General features: G+C 58.9%; 2 protein-coding genes across 2 annotated transcripts; one reads left to right on the plus strand and one right to left on the minus strand.

Moving 5' to 3' along the window:
* The first annotated feature begins 2,407 nt into the window (after positions 1–2,407).
* Positions 2,408–19,462, plus strand: UBXN11 (UBX domain protein 11). The gene is made up of 14 exons (XM_068969170.1): positions 2,408–2,478; positions 3,238–3,266; positions 3,848–3,943; positions 5,329–5,429; positions 5,849–5,903; positions 6,396–6,472; positions 8,767–8,875; positions 15,809–16,023; positions 16,283–16,360; positions 17,325–17,442; positions 17,567–17,670; positions 18,935–19,008; positions 19,085–19,225; positions 19,306–19,462. The coding sequence occupies exons 1-14, from the start codon at positions 2,408–2,410 to the stop codon at positions 19,460–19,462; spliced, it is 1,425 nt and encodes a 474-aa protein (XP_068825271.1).
* A 718-nt stretch (positions 19,463–20,180) lies between these two features.
* Positions 20,181–21,622, minus strand: SH3BGRL3 (SH3 domain binding glutamate rich protein like 3). The gene is made up of 3 exons (XM_068968963.1): positions 21,475–21,622; positions 20,729–20,896; positions 20,181–20,617 (listed from the first exon to the last, which is right to left on the minus strand). Exons 1-3 carry the CDS (start codon positions 21,520–21,522, stop codon positions 20,552–20,554), a joined length of 282 nt encoding a protein of 93 aa, XP_068825064.1. The 5' UTR covers positions 21,523–21,622; the 3' UTR covers positions 20,181–20,551.
* Positions 21,623–21,912: the final 290 nt, after the last annotated feature.

Here is a 21,912-nt window from a genome sequence, read left to right on the forward strand (position 1 = left end):
TGGCATAGCCGATAAAACAGAAATAGATGTTTTTCTGGAACTCTCTTGCTTTTTTGATGATCCAACGGATGTTGGCAATTTGATCTCTGGTTCCTCTGCCTTTTCTAAAACCAGCTTGAACAACTGGAAGTTCACGGTTCACGTATTGCTGAAGCCTGGCTTGGAGAATTTTGAGCATTACTTTACTAGCATGTGAGATGAGTGCAATTGTGGGGTAGTTTGAGCATTCTTTGACATTGCCTTTTTTGGGATTGGAATGAAAATTGACCTTTTCTAGCCCTGTGGCCACTGCTGACTTCCAAATTTGCTGGCTTATTGGAACTTTCACAGCATCATCTTTCAGGATTTGAAACAGCTCAACTGGAATTCCATCACCTCCACTAGGTTTGCTCATAGTGATTTGTTCTAAGGCCCAGTTGACTTTGCATTCCTGGATGTCTGGCTCTAGGTAAGGGATCACATCATCGTGGTTATTTGGGTCACGTAGATATTTTTTTGTATAGTTCTTCTGTGTATTCGTGCCACCTGTTCTTAATATCTTCTGCTTCTGTTAGGTCCATACCATTTCTGTCCTTTATTATGCCCATCTTTGCCTGAAATGTTCCCTTGGTATCTCTAATTTTCTTGAAGAGATCTCTAGTCTTTCTTTCCCATTCTATTGTTTTCCTCTATTTCTTTGCACTGATCACTGAGGAAGGCTTTCTTATCTCTCCTTGCTGTTCTTTGGAACTCTGCATTCAGATGGGTATATCTTTCCTTTTCTCCTTTTCCTTTAGCTTCTCTTCTTTTCTCAGCTATTTGTAAGACCTGCTCAGACAACCATTTTGCCTTTTTGCATTTCTTTTTCTTGGGGATGGTCTTGACCATTGCGTCCTGTACAGTGTCACAAACCTCCATCCATAGTTTTTCAGGAACTCTATCATATCTAATCCCTTGAATCTGTTTGTCACTTCTACTGAATAATCATAAGGATTTGATTTAGGTCATACCTGAATGGTCTAGTGGTTTTCCCTAGTTTCTTCAACTTAAGTCTGAATTTTGCAGTAAGGAGTTCATGATCTGTGCCACGGTCAGCTCCCAGCAAGGAAGTCTGGAATTTTGAATTTTTTTTTCTGTGGATGAGAAGGAGCCATTGGGAGTATTTAGCAGGGAAGCAACCTGTCAGCTTTGTGTGTGAGAAAATCCCTCTGGCAGTGTGTGGAGACTGGTGCAGGGAGCCACAGGGGCTATCACACTTGGCCACACAAACCGCAAGGATGCCCGCGTGAGATGGCAGGAACTAGGTAGGCTGGGGGCAGATTGGGGAGGCTGGATGCTGGGTGATGGGAGTGAGAAGACTCTGGGCCTGGTCTTTGGAGGGCACCTCTGAGTGAGGGCGGGACATGAGTCCCAAACTCCAGAATCAGGACCAAGGCAGCTGCCGCCTGGTGATGCAGGTCCCCTTCCCTGCTTCACGGGAAAATTCAGGGCCAGGGTGAAGGCCAGGGCCACACATGTCCAAAGTGGGACTAAAGAATGATTCAGGATCTGGCGGAGGGCGTCTGACTAAGATGTCTAGATATTGGCCACACGATACACTTGATTCACTGAATAGTGACCTTTAATTGCATCCCTGACGTTCATTCATCTTCCCTGAAGGAAGAGGAAAGGAAGGGAAACAAACGTTTATGAGGGCCTTCTGCGTGCTGATGGCATCAGCAGTCACAATTTGCAGTTTTGAGTGATTCCTTTAGTGCGTGGCCCTGGGCGAGGTGATTTACGTGTGTTACGCCTGCCGGGCTGGTACTGTTACCATCCCCACTTTATGCTACAGGAAAGTGAGGTGCAGGCTGTACTGGCGGATGGTAGAGCCTGCGCAGAGCCTGGGCCCTCGACTCCCTGCCATGTGCAGTGTCCTGGTAGAACCCTGCCTTGGGGCTGCCCCCCTCTGGCTCTGAGATGTTGGAGGTGGGGAGGGACACTGGGCTTTGTGATGATCAGCTTTGTGAGGACCAGGTCCTTGATAGATGGACAAAAGCCACTGGCCACCTGGGTGGTCTTGTGCCCGGGATGGAGGTCTGGGAAAGTCCTGGTCAAGTGGCCAGCCTCTGCCCCCATCCCACCCCATTGCCTATTTCTCAGGTATTGCTAGGCCAGAGGCCTCCAGGAGCAGAGCAGAGAGCTAGATATCCAGCGGAGCCGGTGGACATCAAGCATGGGATCCTGAGGCCAGGTTGCCTCCACAAACTTCTGCAGGGGCCGTGGGAAGACATGAGGGGCACCGCTCCCTGGACAGTGCCCGCTCCTCAGAAAAGCAGGCAGGGAAGGGCAGGTTTCAGGCCGCTCCCTGGTCCTCAGTGGCTGTCCTCAGTGGCTGATTTCATTCTTCTCAGGGGATTCCCGACGGCTAGAATCTAGAAGTAGAAATATGAGCTCACCTTTGGCCTCCCTTGGCAAGACCCGGAGAGTGCCTCTACAGTCGGAGCCTGTGAATCCTGGGTAAGGAGCCAGCCTCTTGGGGTCTTTGTGCCCATGCCCCTGCCTCCTCCCGGCCGTCCCATGAACTCAGAGATTGACTCCTAGCGTCTTGGGGAAGTAATAAGTGATGTATCTCCCTGGCCACCTCTTCCTTCTCGTCCTTTCTTCTGGGAGGCTGTCCATGCGTCTAAGCACAGCCTCCAGTGAGGTGTGGGCTGTGGGGTAGCTCGGCATCTTTCCGTTTATTCGTTGTGCATGAATTAGTTCTGCAGACACTGATGGCCCAGACGTTCTGGGCCCGCCGTGTCACATGCTGGGCTCTCCGTGGAGGGAATCCTAGCCATCTTTCTGTCGCTTTCATCTTTGCGAAGCATCTTTTTTTACCCTTCTCCCTGTTCTCCTGAACCCCACTTTGAGTCATCTGTGTCATGGCCAAGGGGGTCCAGAGAGGTTAAGTGGCAGGCCTGGGGTCCTGCAGCCATTTCAGAGCAGAGCTGGGGCTGGGCTCCTGGGCTTGGGGACTCTTGTGGTCCTCTCCCCAAGGCTCTGCCCTTCAGCTGTTGCCCATCTGTCTCCGTCGGGAGGAGTCAGATACCCTGACGCCTGCGCCTTGGCTCACCCCCAGGCCAGGATGGGATTTGGGGGTGGATGTCCTCACGAGGCATCTTTTTTAGGCTTGGCGGGGGGTGGACCTGGTGCCAAAGCCCCCCCACCCCACCCCATGGCAGTCCAGGGGGTCCTAACTTGTCTGTCTTCCTTCTCCTTCCTACCCGTTCCCAGGAGGCGGGGGCTAAAAATCTACGGAAATGGTAAGTGTAGGCTGTGGCCCACGGGCCCTCCTCACGCCCTTGTATTTGGGCGGATGGAGAGAAAGAGCATGGTGGACTGCCTTGTCAGTCAGGGTGGCTGGCCTGCGACAGTGCTGCCCGTGGCTCTCGGGTTAGGAGACTCCGCACCCTGAACAGGGATGTCCTGACTAACGTTGGAATCCCTCCGCTCACTGTGGGGTGGGCCGTGAGGGCGCCAGACCCCTGCCCGCCTCCCCGCCCACGACAGTGACTTCCAGCCCATTACAGCCTTTTCTCCTTGAAGCCCAGTCCGCATATGACTGCCTTGCCTCCTGCAGGCTCAAACCTTTGCATCCCAACCGCGCTCTAGCCCCCACTCTGATGCAGGCTTTGGCCCCTCAGGGACCCCCAGGAGCTGGGCTGGGAGAACAAGAAGAGGCCTGTTCTGGTTGGATCCTTGTTCTCCAGCACCCCAAGTTTTCTCTCCCCATACATGGGGGGCAGGGAGGAGGGTGAGGGACAGAGTACAGGCTGCTTCATCTCGGCCAGGGCCCAGGGCCTCAGCTGCAGAGCGGTGACCCGGGCATCCCTGTCTGCAGAAGATGAGGTGGGCATGCTGAATGGCGCGCATGGCTCAGAAGAAAGGATCTCTGTCCCTTCCTGCTATGGTGGCATAGGTGCCCCTGTGGGCAGGCAAGGTGAGTGCAGACGCCCAAAGGGGTCTGAGTCCCTGGCAGCAGGAAAGACCCCAGTGAGCAAGGCCGCAAGAGGCATGGCCTCTCCTCCTGCCTGCTGCGTCAGAGGCAGCTGCTTCTGCTCCTGGCTGACTGTGGGCACGTGCCTGCAGCCCAGACCTGTTCAGAGCTTGGCTTGGCATGAAGCCGCACATGGGCCCAGCCCTTAGCTCAGGAGGTCTGTTCAAGCCCCAGGGAAGGCTGTGGCTGGCACCTCAGGCTCAGTAGTTGCAGCCCGTGGGCTTAGTTGTACTGTGGCACGTGGGATCTTAGTTCCCTGACCAGGGATGGAACCCTGCATTGCATGGCAGATTCTTAACCATGGGGCCACCAGGGAAGTCCCTAATTTAAAACATTGTCGGCCAACAAGACAGTTGAAATAGTACAGCAGGCGCTCACACATCCTCCTCCTGTATTCGATAATAAGTGACATTTTGCCATGCTTGCTTTCTCTCCATATACACGTCTGGATGAACACAAGTGCATTTTTTTAGATGAACCATTTAGAAATCAATCACAGATATCGTGACAGTTCAGCTCTAAGTACTTCCCTGTGCATCTTCTAGGAGGAAGGGAATACATAACCACGAGGCTGTGATCACACCTCAGAATGTGAACAGCTCAGTAACTGTGACATCCCAGTGTTCCAAAATTTCTCCCAGAGCTTTTTTTTTTTTTACTGATTTGGGTTCTACGTGAGAGTCATGTCATACATCTGACTGTTGTACTTCTGCAGAGCAGAGTCCCTGCCTCTTTTAAACGATGCTTTTTGAAGAGTCCAGACCACCTGCCCTGCAGGATGGGCCCCATTGTGACTTGTCTCCATGCTGTTAACTTGCTCCTCTGTCCACTTTACTGCCTGTGAATTAGGGGTGAGATTAGACATGTGATTCAGCTGAGGGTGAACTTTTCGACAGTGTTTGTAATGTGACGTGGATGTTGTACCACTTCTTTGTACGTCTTGAGTGCATTACTGAATCTCTGTGCCTCAGATTCCCAAAGCAGCTCATTTCCTCAGAAAAGCTGACACACGGAAAGTGTTTAGGACAGTCCCCGTTGTCTAGGGGCTTCCCTGGTGGCTCCAAAGGTAAAGAATATGCCTGCAATGCAGGAGACCCTGGTTTCATCCCTGGGTTGGGAAGCTCCCCTGGAGAAGGGCATGGTAACCCACTCCAGTATTCTTGCCTGGAGAATCCCATGGACAGAGGAGCCTGGCGGGCTATAGTATAGGTGGCAGCTGCTGTTAGCATGCCTCTTCCCATGTTTGGGGATCTCTCCCCCCTCCCCTGGACCCCCACCCCATCAGCCTCAGCTCTAGGCTGGGTTCAAGGACCTTGTCTGGTTGGCAGTCCCCGTGTGCAATGACTCGGAGCTGGTGGCCACCCTGACACGGAAACTGCGGGATCTGGAACGGCAGGTGAAGGCCCAGACTGACGAGATACTGTCCAAGGTGGGGCCCCAGCGGGCAGAGGGCCAGGGTCTGGTCCCAGGGGTGGAAGGGCCCAGGCTGGGGAGGCCAGTGAGGCTACTCTTGCAGTAGGCCAGAGACGATGGGTTCTCGAACCATCTCCCTGACCAGACCTCCCACCTCGGGGGCCAGAGCACGAAGCCTCGAGGTCTTCACCTCTGAGCCAGGCCTTCGCCCTCAGGTTGGGTGGCAGCAGTGGCTGCTGAGTGCTGGGCACCTAGGGGTGCCCCACACCCTTCCCTCACCTCGGTGGAGTCACAAAAGGGCTCATCTGAGGTACAGAAGTGGTGGCTGCACCCAGGGTGGGGCAGGGGCTTCAAGCGGGCTCTTCCCATCCGGAAGGGGCTCCCATGGGCTCTGGAAGCCACCAGGCCCGCTCCCCTCCCACCTCCTTGCTGCAGACTCGGAAGATACAGGCCCTGGAGGAGATGGTGGAGACCCTCGAGAAGCACCAGGGTAAGAGGCCCTCTCTGCTGGCTGGCCAGCTCACCCCTGCACCTCCCCTGGGGCTGGTGACCCCTGGGCATCGGCTCCAGAGCATCCGGCTGAGTCCTGTGTGTATGTGTGCGGGGGGTCTGGACAATGGAGCCCAGAGAGGAGCAGTGACACCCAGGACGGTGCCCTTCTGTGAGGGACTGCGTCCCCTGGGCACAGCCCTAGCCCACCCCTGAGTTCAGAAAAGCCTGGAGGAAATGCCGCCCCCAGGAGCCTTGCTCTGGGGCAGGGGGGTGGGGGGATGGAGCTTGGTGGCCTCCTGAGAGCCTGGGCGTCCCCTCTTCAAGGTCAGGGGAAGGGGCCAAGAGGTGGTTCTCAGGAATCCCTTGAGTTTTCAGAGGGGCAGCTTCTCTAGGTAAGCCTCAGGCCAAAGCTCTGGTCAAAGCCAGAAGCGAGCAGCCTGGCAGCCTGGGTGCAGGGGCCGTGGAACCCCTTCTGTCTCCCCACCCCAAGGCAAGGTGAGCCTGCAGCGGCAGGAGGAGCTGGAGACCGTGTGCGCGAAGCTGCAGCAGCAGGTTGGGGAGATGGAGGTGAGGGAGGTGGCGTGCCCAGGGCTGTCTGCCCCCAGACCCAGGGTCAGAGCCCGCTTCTCCGGGGTCCCCTCCGCACACACCCCACACAGGGCCCCTCCCCGCTTCCTCACTTTCATCTCAAACCACTCTCCTCCGGCCTCGGCCTTGGCAGGGGCCTGCCTCGGGCTCTGTGGCTCTGTCAAGTTCTTTCCCGCCTCAGGACCCCGGTCAATACCATTCCTTCCACCTGAAATGTTTTTCCCACCTTCCCCTGGTGAGTTTTCACTCATCCTCTCAAAGTCTCAGGTTGAGGCAGGGGGCCTTTCCCTAGGGGACCCCTTGAACTGTGACCTGGGCAGATTCTCCCTTCTAGGCTTTCTGAGAACCACACCTCTTCTCTGGGGGACCGCAGACACCACGAGGGAGGGAGGGAAGGGCCCTTTTCTCCTGTTGGGTGCGGCACGGCCACGACCCAGCGCGGGGCCTGGCCGTTTGCGCGTGTTGTGTCGCTCACAGCCATTCCCTGTCTCTGGAGGTAGCATGGCACTCACCCAGTGTCAGCTGTCTTGCCCCCATTCATACAGCAAGGCTTGAACCGGAGGGACCCTAGCTCCAAGGAGGGTCCTGGGCACACATGCTCCCTCAGCGCCGCCCCCACGCCCCAGCTCCCTCACCGGCCCTGTCAGATGCTCTTCCTGAGGTCTCCTCTCCACAGAGTTGCTCTCCAAAGCCCCAGCCTAATCTAAGAGCACAGATGCAAACTCCCAAGCCGCAGCTGCAGCTGAGGGCCCTTCGCACCCAGGCCTCTTCCTACCTGGGGCTGTGGGTGCACAGCTGCTCCCTGAGAAGTCTGCTGGGAGACTGCCCGCAGCCGTGCAGCTTCGCTGAGCCACCGCCACAGGGCCGAGGGCTGCCCACCCGGGGCAGAGGGCACTGGGGCTCCCACCTTCACACTGTTCACGCATCCATTGCTCCCTTAATTTAGGAAACTCATCCGAAGTCTTTCCTATGTGCCCCGCCCTCGGGGCGCTGACAGCCTAGGGGACAGACACATATGCAAGTACGTAGGAAGAGCCACGAGTACAGAACACGCTGAAATAGTTCACGGGGTGATGCAGCAGAGGCTGGCCGGGGTTTGGGCCACTCTGAGGGGTGACGTTGGGCGAGAGATACCGAGGATGAGGCGAGTTATCAGGGAAAAGAGGATCCAAGCCGAAGAGGAAAGCCTCCGCCTCTTCCTGCCACGTCGACTTGGGCTTGTGGCTGGGAGCTGTGGGGAGCGAAAGGGAGGAGGGGGAGAGGCCACAGGGACCACATCCTGGAGCCAGGCGCAGTGGGGAACAGGGTCCCAGAGTGTGGGAGACCATAGGCAGGTTTGAGGTGGAGGAGTGGGCCGGGGAGGCAGGCGGACGTGCAGTTTGGGCGGTCCAGGAGGAAGAGGGCCGTGGCTTGGCCCAGGGGAGAGGGAGCAGAGCGGATGGAGGACCCAAGCCTGCTGTGGCACTGGTGCCACAGGCCTTGGGGGTCCTGGGGGTTGGGCACGGAGAGGATCAGGTGATGGAGGAAGCCAGTGCCACTGACCGAGACCAGGAGGCTGAGAGGGAACGACGTTTGGGAGTCATGACTGTTTGGGCCAGTTCATTTTGAGTCTGAGATGCCTGTGGGAGGTCTTTTAAATGGCTAGAAATCTGAAACTGAAAAGCAAGAACATGTCGCAAGAGATGAACACAGAAGTGTGCTCGTTGGGTTAGGCGCTGGGCAGGTGGCCGTCTGCAAGGAGTTGCACTGAGCCGTGGAGCCGGAGGCCCGGCGGGAGTGGGTGAAGGAAGGGCATGGGGATGAGGAAGCGGCACCAGAAAGTATGGACGACTCAGAAGCCCTCCTGCGGCAAAGGATTGTGAGGCCAGCCCTGGAGAGGCCACACGGGGGTGGGCATACCTCTGAGCCTGCAGAGCGAGGCGTTGCTGCCCCTCCTCCCAGTCGAGCCAGACCCACAAGGCTCCCCGCAGGCATTGTGGCTGCCTTCAGCGAGTTCCTACTTGTGCCGGGGTCTGTGCTAAGGACATGACACGTCAGTCATCCTCACAAGCTTCATCTGACAACTCCCATTTTGCAAGGAGAAGCCTCAGGCTCTAGGAGAAGGGGCCTCCCAAAGCCACAGCAGGAAGTGGCCCAGAGCCCTGGCCCCATCCCCCCACGGCCCCATCGGCCGAGGCCTGAAGTGGGGGGCTGCACGAATGCCACCTGTTCCCTGGGAAGGGGCTGAGCTGACAGTGAGCGCCCCCTGACACCTCCGGCTTCTCTCCTCCCAGCGGTTCCTCGGTGACTACGGCCTGCAGTGGGTGGGCGAGCCCACGGACCAGGAGGATTCGGAGGATGGCGAGAGGGACTGGATGACGGCCAAGAAGTTCTGGAAGCCAGGTAGAGTTGGGGTCCACCCTGGCTCCTCCTGCAAAGGAAACGCCAACAGCTCTGGATTGCCCACAGCTGTCGGGACACCAGCTCATTTGCGCCCTGCCTCCCCTGCCTTGCTGCTGTCACGGGGGCAGGAGGGAGAGGCCCCAGCCTCCAACACTGACCACCTAACCCCGGACTCTGCTTGCTCAAGTTGCCAAAGGCTCCAGGGACCCAAAGATGCAAAATGTTAACAAGGCCTCCCTTGTCTCAGGCACCATAGTTTACAAAATGTCACCCATTCAAAAGCTGTGGCCCTTAGAAACGATTCCCCCTCCTTTGGAAGCCACCCCTCAGTCCAAGGGCTCAGCCACCTCTTTAGACTGCCTCTCCAGGTTGATTTGTAGCAAACCATTGGAATCCACCCACTTCTGTGGCATGCCAGAGGGATGCACTCCAGAGATTTGGGGCCATTGAGCTGGCTGGGTTCTGAAAGCTGGGTCCGTTTTTCCATCATTGCCTGGAAAGTAGTTCTCCAGGCTGTGGAGTTGGTCACACTTCTCCTGGGTGTGACCAGGATGTGAGGTGGGTTCTCATCTCCGCCCTCCCACCTAGCCCCAGTGTGATTTGGATACTCAAGTTCCATTCTCTAAGCCTCCAGTTCCTCATCAGTAGATGGGGCTGGGGTAGGGAACTGCTACCCACTCCAGCATTCTTGCCTGGGAAATCCCACGGACAGAGGAGCCTGGCGGGCTACATACAGTCCGTGGGGTTGCAAAGAGTCAGACGCGACTGAGCGCCTTTCACTTTCGTTCTTCCCCGTGGAGTTAATTAGGAGCCAGTGAGTTGCATGTGGCATCTGGCACTGACCTTGCTGGTTGTCAGTCCACAAATGGGAGCTCTCATTGTTTTCCGCCGTCAGAAGGTAAAGAAGGTAGCGGCAGCCTCGTGGGAGCATGAGCTTGGCCCTCAGGGGACCATCTGGAAGACAGCTGCCCTGTCCTAATTTCATAAGTTTACTGCTGGGTAAAAACCCAGGCTGAAAACCTGAGAGTCCCACCTTCTGCACTTTGGGCAGATCCCCCTAAGTCTCGGGGTACAACCCCTTCACCCTTTTTGCAGAAGTATCATTTCCCATTTTTACCACACTTACTAACTTAAAGCATTTTTATAAATAGCCTTGACATGCGCCAGGAATGATTCCATTTTACAGATAAGAAAATGGAGAGACTTAAGTCTGAAGACTGTTGAGGGAAAGGGCAAGACTTAAGGCTGAGAGCCCATTGGGAGGTGGTTACAATCATCCAGGCTGGAAGATAATATGATGCCCAGCATACGAGTGGGGCTGGTGAGGATGGGCAGAGCAGAGAGATTTAAGAAGAGAATCCATGCTCTTGACAATTGAATGTACATCAGGGAGAGGGTGGGAGGAACCTCGGGTGACCCTGGGGAGCATGGCTGTGGGGAAGATGCCCAGTCCATTTGGGACATGGCAAAGCTGAGGGACTGTATGGCGCCCAGGCCATGCCAGGAGCTGAACCCTATGCAGAGTGCTGAGTGTCTCCAAGGACCTCTGCCCCGATGAGAGGTGAGACCTGGTAGGCAACTGCCAGAAGCTATAAGAATGTCCCTCCCTAGGGTCTAGGACCAAAGGCCTGCCAGCACTGCGCACGCATACACACACAGACACACCCCCTGTCCCACCCCACCCCATGTGGTGAGCCAGCTCAGGCCTCATGTGGCCCTGCTGACTTGTTGGAAGCCAGACTTCCTCCTGGGCAGTGGGGCCTCCCTGCTCCTTTGGGGAAGAGGTCAGACCAGACAGCTGGTTTCTGGACCTGGCTCTGTGGATTCCAGCCTCTTCCCTCAAAAAGAGAGCAGCCCCCACCTCCCCTCTGTTGTTTGTTTTTGCTCAGAGTACGGTTGCTCTGAAGTCACCTGTGAAAGCCACCCGGCCCCGAGCTTTCCGTTTGTGCTTCTGCCTTTCGATTCTTCAGCAGGGAGGGGCCTCAATTTAGCTCTCCTGCCAGATGAACATGTTTCTCATTTCTAGCAGCTTTTTTCTCCAGGGACTGCCGGAGCTTTCCCCCTTCTTCTCCCCAGAGCCTTGTCCCCAGGGGCCAGCTTGCCCCTGCCCCAAGGGTCCTCAGGTCCCTGAAGCTGGTCTCTGGCTGGCCCTGTTGCTCTGGCCGGTTTCTTAGGCAGTCTGATCCCCTGGAGAGGGAAATGGCAAGCCACTCCCGTCTTCTTGCTTGGGGAAATGCCATGGACCGAGAAGCCTGGAGGGCTACAGTCCATGGGGGTCACAAAAGAGTCAGATACGACTTAGTGACTCAACAACAGCTGTTGGCTTCCACCCCCTGCAGACCCTGGGGCAGCAGGCCAGCTGACAGGTGAGCTGGGGTATCTGTATTAGGCAAACAGGCTGATCCAAACATTCTAGAGCCTGGGACTCTTGCCTTAGGGAGGACAGTCGATTAGGCCAACGAAGGGCCCAGGGGCTTGAGAGGAAGCCTTGCAAGGGCTTGGCCCCAGGCCAGGTCGTTCACCCCTTCCCACCAGTAAGCTGCGTGGAGGCTGTGCCAGGCGCTGCAGGGTGTGCAGAGAGACATGAAAGGCACCGTTCGGCTCTGGTCCTAACCACCTTCGAGTCAGGTGCCGCGGCTCAGGGCTGAGCGCTCTGGCCAACTCTGAGTCCTCACTCCCTTCTCCCCACCCCTCTGAGCACGTCAGTCCTGCAACCCTTCATCCAGTTCCTGCTTTCCTCCTGCCATCCTCACCTCCCCAACCCTTCTCCCCAAGCCCAGGCTCCTGCATCTCCGCTCCAGAAGCCACCCTGCCTCCTCTGTGTGGGGCTGCAACCAGCTTCACTCATCCGCAGGCGGCCCTCGAGCCCCTGGAACTGGGTCGGCCTAGACCTCAGGCAGGCTGGCCGCCTCCCACCAGCTCAGGCCTGTGCTGTGACCACTCTGCCCGCTAAGTGCCCTGCCCCCCTTTTCTCCACTCCTTTGAAGCTCAGCTCAAAGCCCACCTGCTCGGGCAAATGTGCATGGAGCGCCTGCTTGGCGCCAGGAATGGTGTCGCCCTGCAGCTGCCTGGGCGCATGGTTAGGGGCCCTGCGTTAGAGTGAAAGCCTTAAAGGCCCTGGGTGAAGAGGGGGGCGTGGGCCAGATCAGACCCTGTACGGGGAGACCGCTTTCCCCTCTGAGTCCACATCCTGCTCTGTGAAGTGAGGAGATGGCACGAGTGACCAGCCCCCACCCCAGGCCATGGAGAGCCCGCGTGCCCCTAGGGTGTGGAGCGTCCTCTCGGGGCGATGTGCAGTCAGTGACCAGTGGCTGTGTCCATTTACTGCTCTGGCCCTGCGGTGCTCCAGAGCGCCAGCACAGGGCTTGTTCGACCCAAAGGCCAGGGCAGGTGCCCATGCGGGTGACTGGCCCATGCAGGGCCTGGGTGGTCAGAGCCCCTGCACAGGGTGAGGGGGGATGGGCAGCACAATGCTCAGAGGCGCGGCCCGAGCCGTCGGACCCTGCTGAGTCAGGCTGGTTGTGGTGCCAGAGGTAACCAGACCCTGGGGGCCTGTGTTTTCCCCGCTGGCTCCTCTGAAGCGCGGAGTAGCTGTAGGCGAAGTCCCCAGAGCAGGGCCTGGCTTGCAGGTGCGTGGAGATGGTGGGCTTGCTTCCTGTTCAACTGCCTTCACCTGGGTGCTTGGGGGCGGGCCTGCTGGGGTGCTTCGGGCACTGCTGGCATTTCACAGCAGCCAGCTGGCCTCCCACGAGGGTGGGCCCCCCACTCACCCATGCGTAGTCGCAGGGTCTAACCCTCCTGTGGGCCCTGCGGCCCCCTTGGTGGCACTTAACCACAGGCCATGGGCACTGTCTGTCTCCCTGTCTCCTTTGCTCAAGTCTGAGCCTGAGGAGGGCAGAACCTGGGTGTGGGCACCGCCATGCCACTCGGGGAGGGCAGAGCATGGCCGCTCTGGGCACGCTTGCTGGATGGCAGGGTGGTGGGTGGGGAATGGACCCAGGGCTTCTTGAGCAACCCTCTCTGGGCCAGGCTCAGGGCTGGATGCTCTTGCCAGGAAGACAGACAGAATGACAACAACCTGTGACAAGGACCAAGAGTGGGCCCAAGGGTTCCAGAAGCCCAGGAGGAACAGGGACCCAGGCCCGGGGGTGAGGGGAGGGGCTCCTGACAAGGGCCTCTCCTCAGAGGTGGTGAGAGGGCACCCTGAACCCTGAGATGAGCAAGAGGGTGGGCTGTGAGTGGCGACAGCGGCCCTGTCTGCCAGGCACTTCCTGTGAGCCTCCCTGCAGCCCTGTGAAGCGGGGCCTGTTATCGGCCTCGTTGTGTAGAAGAGGAAGCTGAGGCCCAGAGACGTTGGCCCACGTGCCCAGGGTCCCACAGCTAGGAAGTGGTAGCCCTGCTCGTACGGCTCCAGAGCGCGAGCCCGGAGAGCCTGCCGATGGTGGCTGCAGAGCTGGGGCCCCGAGGATCTGGGGAGCTGGGCCCAGGGAGCGTGGACTCAATCTCCAAGCCTCAGCACTCCCCTCCGGAAGTAAAATCATGGGCCCTCACAAGTCGGGTGAGGGTCTCCCCGCACTGTGCCCCTCCTTGGGGAGGAACCCGTAAGCAGAATCCAGAGAACCAGCCCTGAGAGGCAACAGAGGACAAAGGCCGAGGGTCACCTGGGCCCTGCACGTGGCGTGACCCGGGGCGTGTCACCTCCTCGGGCCTAGGCCCCTCATCTGTAGAGTGGAAGCAGGAAGGCCTGCCTCTCGGTGCTCGCCACGTAGTCAGAGAGTTCTAGTATCTCCCCCCAACTCCCTGGAGAAGCTGCAGCTCAGAGGGGAAGTGCCCCACTTGACCTGTGTCTGACCTGCCTCATCCCTTGTGACATGGCTGCCAGGTTGCTGGGGGGGTGTGGGGGGCCCAGCTTGAGCACTCCCTGCTGTGAGAGGGTGATGCCTGGCCCTTCCTGCCTTATTGTTTCAGCCCTGGTTTGTCCAGAGCTGCGTTTCCAAGCTGGGGGTGCCTTGTCTCACTTTGGATCTGCGGCATCTGATACCCGCCAGCCCACCCTGCTTTCACTTCTCCACCCTGGCTGGGAGAGATTTCCTTGGCAAACTGTCCTTTTCCCTTTTGTTGCTTCTGGGCGTCCTCCCCTGGCCTTCTGCCTGCGCCTTCCCCCTGTCGACCCGTCAGCTCCCTGAAAGAGCCCAGGCCCCAGGAGGCGGCTCCTCTTGGCTCTGCTCTGCATGGCCTCCTCTGGCCAAGTAATGTGACTTCCTGGGCCTCTCTTTCCCATCTGTAGGAAGCTGGGGACAGGGGCAGGCATGGAAAGTGATGAGCTGCTCTGTTGTTATTTTTAGGTTTACCGAGATGTTCTGAAAGTAGTTATTAAAGGAAAATAGTGTCTTGATGTTGTTCTGACTCATACCAGGGATACCCAGGATGTTCTGTGAGTTTTTCTTGGGAGCCTCAGGGACCCCGGGGGACCTTAGGAGAGGGCAAGGCAGGTGCAGCCCCTACAGCAGTAGCAGGTGCAGACGCAGAGGGGAAGGCCAGCGGGGCTACCGTTTCAGCAGCCACAAAGGCAACAGGAAGCAGGGCCACCCACATCTGTACTTCCCCGGTAAAGCCACTGCACTTCTGCAGGGGAAGGAACTGGGTCCCCAGAAACCTGACCCACATCCTGCCGCACCCTGGCTGTCATGGTGAAAAACAGCTTCCAAGAAGGACCAGAAAGCCCCAACGGTGTTTGTTTGTTTTCATTTGTTTGCTTTCGGCTGCACCGTGTGGCAGGCATGTGGGATCTCAGTTCCCCTAGCAGGAATCAAACTTGCGCCCCCTGTATTGGAAGCACAGAGTCTTAATCACTGGACTGCCAGGGAAGTCCCCAGGCACCAGTATTTTGCAGCCTTGCCACCCTAGTAGATGACTTACTTAGGGGCTAGATCCCTTCAAAGACTGAGAACAGGCTCCTGGCCTGCCCCCCACCAGCATCCCAGCTGCCCTGTCCCCCTTTCTGCGCTGGCACCTGTCCTGACTGTCCCCACCACCCCACCTGCACCCCGTGAAGCTTAGGAACAGCTATATGGAGAAGCAGAGGCCAAAGCTGTCAGCTTGTCAAAGGGCTCTGTGACTCAAGAAATGTATGTCCAACCCAAGGTCTGTCCCATGTCCCTTCTGTCCAGTGGCTGTCCTGACCCTCACCTCCCTCTCCTGATGGCGCAGATGGGTGGGAGAAACAGATTTCAGCTCAACCACTTCTAACTCACCAAGTGGCCTGGGGCAAGTCACTTTCTGTCTCTGTGGGCCTGTTTCCTCTTGTGTAAAATGGAGATTGAATAAGCCCTGCCTCGTAGCCTCTGGCCTGGCCTGAGGCCCATTCCTCAGGACTCTGCTGGAAGTCCTCTGGGATCCTCATAGCCCTCCTCGTACTGTCATCATCCCCTTCCAGAAGAGAATGCTCTGGTGCCGAGCAGTGAAATGGCTTGACCAGGGTGACACAGGGAGAGGGGAAGAGCTGGAATTTGAGCTCAGACTGCTGGGAACTCGGCACTGAGCCTTTCAGCTGCTAACTCCGTGCCTGGCACATCTGACCCAGGATCAGTCCTGCTCCCACCACTTACTGTGTGTGTCCCTAGGCCAGCCTTTAACCTCTAGCCCTTTGTTTCCTAATATGGAAAATGGGGATGTTCATAGTCCCTACAGCATAGGGTTGGTATGAAGAGAGAACAGGATAATAGATGGTAAACCCCTAGCACAGAGCAGATGCTCACTAAAAGACAGCCAGTATTATTATCTAGGTCAGCTGTCCTTCTCCCTCCCCAGGGGGGTCACTTAAAGAGATGCTAAGTCCCCTGCCCAGCGTGGGAGGGGGGCCATGAAGGCCAGGGCCCCGGAGCACACAGCAGCCCCGAAGAGAGGCTCATGGGTGTCCGTCCCCTTTGCCAGGGGACTCGTTGGTTCCCCCCGAGGTGGACTTTGACAGGCTGCTGGCCAGCCTGAAAGATCTCAGCGAGCTGGTGGGAGACAGCGACACCCAGTTAATGCCGGTGCCCGACAGAGTGCCGCTCCGGACCCTTGAACCCATCCCGCTGAGGCTCTACCGGAATGGCATCGTGATGTTTGATGGGCCCTTCCGGCCCTTCCATGATCCCTCCACGCAGGTAGGCGTGACGGGGAAGGGGAGACGCCCAAGCACCCTCAAGCTGCTCCGGTGGCCGACCTCTTGCTCACTATTAAACGGGCCCAGCTCTCCCCCAGCACCCCAGGCTCATGTGCAGCCTTCAGCAGCACCCCTACCCACCCAAGCCCTGGGGCCCTACTTCCAGAGTAGGATCCACAGAGGGAGCCCGCCCCTGTAGCCTGCTGTCTGGACAGGAAACAGGGTCCAGCCCAGGCCTCATCCAGCCTCTCTCCCCACAGCGCTGCCTTCGAGACATACTGGATGGCTTCTTCCCTTCAGAGCTCCAGCGGCTGTACCCTGATGGTGTCCCCTTTAAGGTGATGGGCTGATCCCAGAACCACTTACTCACTCCCAGTGTGGGGATTTTGCACAGGGGGTGGGATTGCTTTCTCAGGCCTCACCTAGAGGTGCTGCCCACCTCAGGGGACCCTCCTTCTCCCCCACCCCCCACCATCTGATGACCTCTCCAGAAGGAGAAGGAGCCTGAAACCAGCCTGGGAAGGGAGCTGGGAGGCTGTGGTGGCCCCTGGGGCTCCAGCTGCAGCAGCAGCAGCAGGGAAGGCTGGAGGCTGAGCAGCAGGCAGTGCCCCCTGCTGGCTGCCTCGAAGCACAGCCTTCAGCCTGGGACCCTCCTCCACCATGTCCAGGACACCTGGACCAACTGGGGACAGCGAAGTGTCTGTACAGAGGCGACCTGGATGCTCCCAGGGGCTCCTGGCACCTCCTCGTTGGGGTGGAAGGCAGTGCCTTGGAAGGAGGCAGATGCTGGGACTAAAGAACTTGAGGTGCAGCCAGCCCCCTGCTGGGGGGGCGGTGGGCGGCGAAATGAGGGTGACTGGACCAACCTGAGGCCGTGTCCCCGAGGGTGGTGTGTTAGTTCCACAGTGTGAGCATGTGAGGGAGCGCGTGCCAGCCCGGCTTGGAAACTACCGTGAGTCACGACTGGGGGTGTTCAAGGCAGTGCATGCCAAGCCAGGCTTTGCCCTCTCCTAAACACCCTCATCCCTCCCCTGCTCTGGGAGGGGGATGTCAGCACTGTGACTCCAGCTGGCGTGAGGGGGGGAGCTTGCAGGGAGAGCAGGGGTCAGGTGGCTGAGAGCAGCATGAACGGCAGCTCTCCTGCTCTCCCCAGGGCCTCGGTTCCCTCATCTGCAACATGGGGATTGCGGCAGGCCACCCCGCGGGCCTGTTCCTGGGGCCTCTGTTTGGGCACGGAGGGGTGGGGATGAAGCCCAGGGCTGAAGAGCTGTGCCTGCCCCTGTTTCCCTTCCTTCTTGCCAGGTGAGTGACCTGCGCAGTCAGGTCTACCCAGAGAACGGGCTGGACCCGTTCCCAGGTGAGGGCCGCGTGGTGGGCCTGCAGAGGATTCGAAAACCCTTGGACAGCATAGAGCATCCAGGTGAGCTCGGCCCTGCGGCTGAGCCAGGTGGTGGGAATGCTGTACCCAACAAGCTCCGGGTGGGCCTCCTGCACCATCACTCCAGCCCCCACCTGACCAAGGCTCCCCGATGCCTTCCCTGCAGGCTCCAGGATGACCGCCGAGAAGTTTCTGAACAGGCTCCCCAAATTTGTGATCCGACAAGGCGAGGTGATTGACATCCGGGGCCCGATCCGGGACACCCTGCAGGTGAGCCCAGCCCTGGGTCCCCGGGCCTTACCGTGTGTGTGTGTGTGTGTGTGTGTGTGTGTGGTTGCCATCAACCCTCGCCCAGCCGGCCAGAGCAGTGGTTAATCTGGAGGCTCAGGCTTGGGGGCCCCTCAGGATGGCCTGCATGGAGAGACAGGCCCCTCACAGCTAGCTGTTCCATGGTCTCCTGGAAATGATGAAGCTGCTGAGGGCTCTGAGTGAGGACCAGAGAGCTTCAGGCACAATATGGGGGCAGGAGCTGTAAGAACAGGCAGGTCAGGGGACTCTAGGCTGGGGGTGAGCTCAAGTCCAGGCCACCTCCTCAAGGTTCAGTCCGAAATACACCTTCCTGGGCTTCACACAACTCACCATGCCCTCTTCTCACTCCCTGTCCTCCCCTCCCCCTGTGAAAGGTACCAAACCCGTTTCCACCCCCCACTCTGCCTTCACCACACGTGGCCAAGTCCTGCCAGATCTGTCGATCCCCAGAACTGCTCCCAAATTCATCTCCTCTCCAGTTCTGTCCCTGCCAACCTAGCCCAGGCTCCCGTGTCTCCCAGACAACTGCAGTGGCCCCCTCACTGACCTCACCTCCACTCCCACCCTGCCAGCCATCCTTCCCTAGCAGCCTCTGTGCCCTTTTAAAAATGCAAATTGGATCTTGTCTCTTTCCTGTTGAAACCCTCCAGTGGTTCCTAGGTAAAGCCTGTCATTCCTTCCTGGTCCTCTTCCCATCTTTTACCTTTTCTTTCTTCCCGGTCCAGCCTGATCCCCATGAACTAAGAAGGAAAGGAAGTGAAGTCGCTCAGTCGTGTCCAACTCTTTGTGACCCCATGGACTGTAGCCTACCAGGCTCCATCCGTAGGATTTTCCAGACTCTCAAATATATCACCTCTTCTCAGAAGCCTTGTCTCATCTATGCTATCTGGGATATCCTTGTCCCCTCCTCCTTCCATTTCTAAGAACTCCTCTTCACCCTTCCGTCAGCTCAGGTGTCATTTCCCTAGGGAAATGCTGGGTTAGGCATCCAGCCTGGTCGCTGCCTGTCGGATTCTGTCTTCCCCACTAGAATGAGGCAATGATGGAGTCACCTCCCAAAGCTTCCCTTCTGTTTCCTCTCCTTGGGCCCCGGTTTACACACTGGGCCACTTTTGGCTCACTGGTCTCATCCATCCCTGGGCAGGGAGATGTCCCCTGTAGGGGTTGGGGGAGGCCCTGACTCTGGCAGGGCCCAGGGCTCTGTCACTCCATCAATGCTTTCCAGAACTGCTGCCCGTTGCCTGTCAGGATCCAGGAGATCGTGGTGGAGACGCCTGCCTTGGCTGCTGAGCGTGCGAGGTGAGGGCCGAGTGGAGAGGTGAGGACGCTGGGCTTGGGTTCCTCGGGGGAGCACCGACGCCCTCTGGGTCCGCAGGAGCCGGGAGTCTCCGGAGTCGCCGGCGCCCCAGCTCTCCATGCTGCGCATCAAGTCTGAGAACGGCGAGCAGGCTTTCCTCCTGATGATGCGGCCAGAAGACAGGGTCGGCGATGTGCGTGCCCTGCTCGCACAGGCCAGGTGGGCGTTGGGCACGGCTGGCGACCAAAGTGGGGCTCAAGCGCCACGACACAGCCTGACCTGTGCTTCCCTGTCCCCAGGGCCGTGGAGCCCACCACCTTCGAGATCTTCAGTACGTTCCCGCCCACAGTCTACAACGACGACGCGCTCACCCTGCAGGCCGCGGGCCTGGTGCCCAATGCCACGCTGCTGCTTCGGGTTCGCCGGGCCTTGCCACCTGCCCCTGGCCCCAAATAAACCGCCCGCCCGCCTGATACCGGCTGCTCCGCGAGGCTCTCTTGGCGGGGCAGCCCCACTGCGCTAGCTCTGCGGATCCGCCGTAACCCGAGCCCCAGCTGGCGGCCCTGGCCCTGGGTCTTGGTCCTGTAGGTTCCTCTTTGTGCCCCGAGGGCTAAGCCGCTCCAGGGGAGGGAGGGCCTGGGCCCGCCCCGGCCCGGCACCCCCTGGGCCAGTGGATCCCTGCGCCCAGACACGCACAGGACAAGCACGCAGGGATGCTTCAGCACTGCATGAGAGCCACTGCCCCCACCCTGGCAGAACTGCACCTGGGCACCCACTTCCACGACACCCCCACACCGAGCTGAGCTGTCCGGACACAGGCAGGAGGGCACAGGGGGCCGCCCTGTTACTGACTGGCATGCAGACGTGCAGTGCACACCAGGGCACAAGCGCATCATGGGCACCACCACATGCACGGGCACTGCAGGGTGACCCGCCCCCCAGCATCTCTAGAAACCGACGGCCCAGTACAATTGTGTGTGTGTGTGTGATCTGGGCATATATCCAAACCCAACTGTGTGTGTGTCACACACACAAAGGTGCCACACGGGACTGCCAGTCGACCTGCCCACCGAGCACAGCCTCAGCACAATCACGTCTGCCACCAGCTCTGCTCAGAGCCGGGACCCGGGAGGCACAGGCCACACCAGACAGACACAGTGCCAATGGAATGGAACATTTAATTGTTTCTGCGGTGCTCCCGGACGGGGACTGCGGGGCCTTTGGCGGAGCCTTGGCTAATGGAATCAACAAAGGTGCCCATCAGCCAGTGCCAGGCAGGGTGGCAGCCTCAGGACTGAGCTGAGGACAACCAGCACTTGGGCTGTTGCTTAAGACAATTTCTGAGACCGGTGGGTGAGGAATGTTGCTGCTGAATGGAGAAGAGGGGGCTTACAGTTAGGGGAGGAGAAGGGGTCTTGGGTTGAGGGGAGGGGCTCCCCGTTCAGAAGGTTAGGAATAACAGGGAGTTGGTCACAAGGTCCTTCATGGCGGGGTGATCGCTGGGGGCGGGGAATGTGATGACGAAGTCCAGGGGGGTGACTTGGCTCAGGCCAGTTTCAGGAACTCCTGCAGTGTGTTTTGTTCCACAGCCTCCACGAAGAGCTCATAGTCCTAGGGGAGGGGAAGAGAAGCGGTCACCAGAGTGCTGGTGTGCTGTCTCAGGTGACTCAGGCTGGTGTCCTCCTGTAACGTTTCCTCCACCCCCAGCCCCGAGGCCCATACCCCACAATACTGGTCCCCGTTGACAATCTGGGGTGGGGTGGCCTTAGGGTTGCCGGCCAAGGCTCGCATCTCATCCCGCAGGGCGTTGTCTTGGGAGATGTCCACTAGCTGGTACTGGATGCGCTTCCCATCCAGGATGCGGGTCACCTCACTCTGCTGGGACTTGATCTGGGGGCAGAGGGTGGGTAGGGGTTAGCGAGTAGCCTGCAAGATTGAGGGGGAGAACCCTGGGCAGAGACAAAGGGGCTGTGGTCAGGAGCTTTGGTCCCCCCTGTCCCCCTACACACCCTAGGGGAGGGTTCTGGCCACAGGGAGTTGGGAGGATGAGTCAGGCTTGTGGTGGTGTGGAAGAAGAAAGGGACCACCAACCATGAGGAGGGGAGTCAGGGTGAAGGTAAGTGAGAAATTCAGGGTGGAGAGCCAGGAGCTCAGCAAGGGGAAAGCAGGGCAGGCCTGGGTGGAGGCTGCTAAGGGGCCACCCCCGCCCCAAGTACAGACACAGTGGAGAGAGGAAGGGCCAGATAAGGACAGGGTCAAGGATCGGCCTTGTAGTGGGGGTGCGGAGGTCCCAGGATGCCCTCAGTAAATGTTCAAGGCTCAGGACGGGGCTGTAGAACCTGCCCCCAGCCCAACTCCCGGAGGCCATGCCCAGCACCTCGGCGCCCCCGCCCTGGGGGCGGGTCCCAGGCGTCGGGTCCAGAGCCCCGGAACCGCCGCCCGCGCTCTAGCCCAGGGCGCACACTCACTTCGCGAGAGCCGGTGACAGACGTGCTGTAGACGCGCAGGCCACTCATGCTGCGGGTGGACCGACAGGAGGACAGGCAGACAGATGGCGGTGGCAGCAGCTGCACGGCCTAGAGACGAGGCCGCCGCGTTCGGGAGCGGTTTCCTTCCTGCTCAGCCCGCGAGTCACCGCTCTCGGGACCAATGGGCGGCGCGGACAGGCGCGCGGCCGGGGCGGGGCTTGCGCGACCCCGCCCCGCGCACCGCCGGTGGGGGGCCCTCCCCTCCCCCTTGGGGACTGGGCGCGCCGGGGATCTGCGTCCCACGCAGGGCCGCCCGTTTCAGCCCTCCCCGGCCTGGGGCTCACAGTGTAAGGCCAGGGAGCGATCTGATGGAAAGGGCGGGGGCAGGGGCTTGGCAGAGGCCGCCTTAGCCTCGCCCAGGTTTGCTGCACCCAACTG

This window comes from Capricornis sumatraensis, chromosome 3 (assembly GCF_032405125.1).
Source record: "Capricornis sumatraensis isolate serow.1 chromosome 3, serow.2, whole genome shotgun sequence".
NCBI classification, from domain to species: Eukaryota; Metazoa; Chordata; class Mammalia; order Artiodactyla; family Bovidae; genus Capricornis; species Capricornis sumatraensis.

Excerpts from the sequence above, each read along its gene's own strand:
- SH3BGRL3 (XM_068968963.1), bottom strand. The coding sequence starts at position 21,522 with ATGAGTGGCCTGCGCGTCTACAGCACGTCTGTCACCGGCTCTCGCGAA. Across the intron at positions 20,897-21,474 it reads CTGTCACCGGCTCTCGCGAA|ATCAAGTCCCAGCAGAGTGA; the intron begins GTGAGTGTGCGC and ends CTCTGCCCCCAG. Across the intron at positions 20,618-20,728 it reads ACGGGGACCAGTATTGTGGG|GACTATGAGCTCTTCGTGGA; the intron begins GTATGGGCCTCG and ends CCCCTCCCCTAG.
- UBXN11 (XM_068969170.1), top strand. The coding sequence starts at position 2,408 with ATGAGCTCACCTTTGGCCTCCCTTGGCAAGACCCGGAGAGTGCCTCTA. Across the intron at positions 3,267-3,847 it reads GCTAAAAATCTACGGAAATG|ATGAGGTGGGCATGCTGAAT; the intron begins GTAAGTGTAGGC and ends TGTCTGCAGAAG. Across the intron at positions 5,430-5,848 it reads CTGACGAGATACTGTCCAAG|ACTCGGAAGATACAGGCCCT; the intron begins GTGGGGCCCCAG and ends TCCTTGCTGCAG.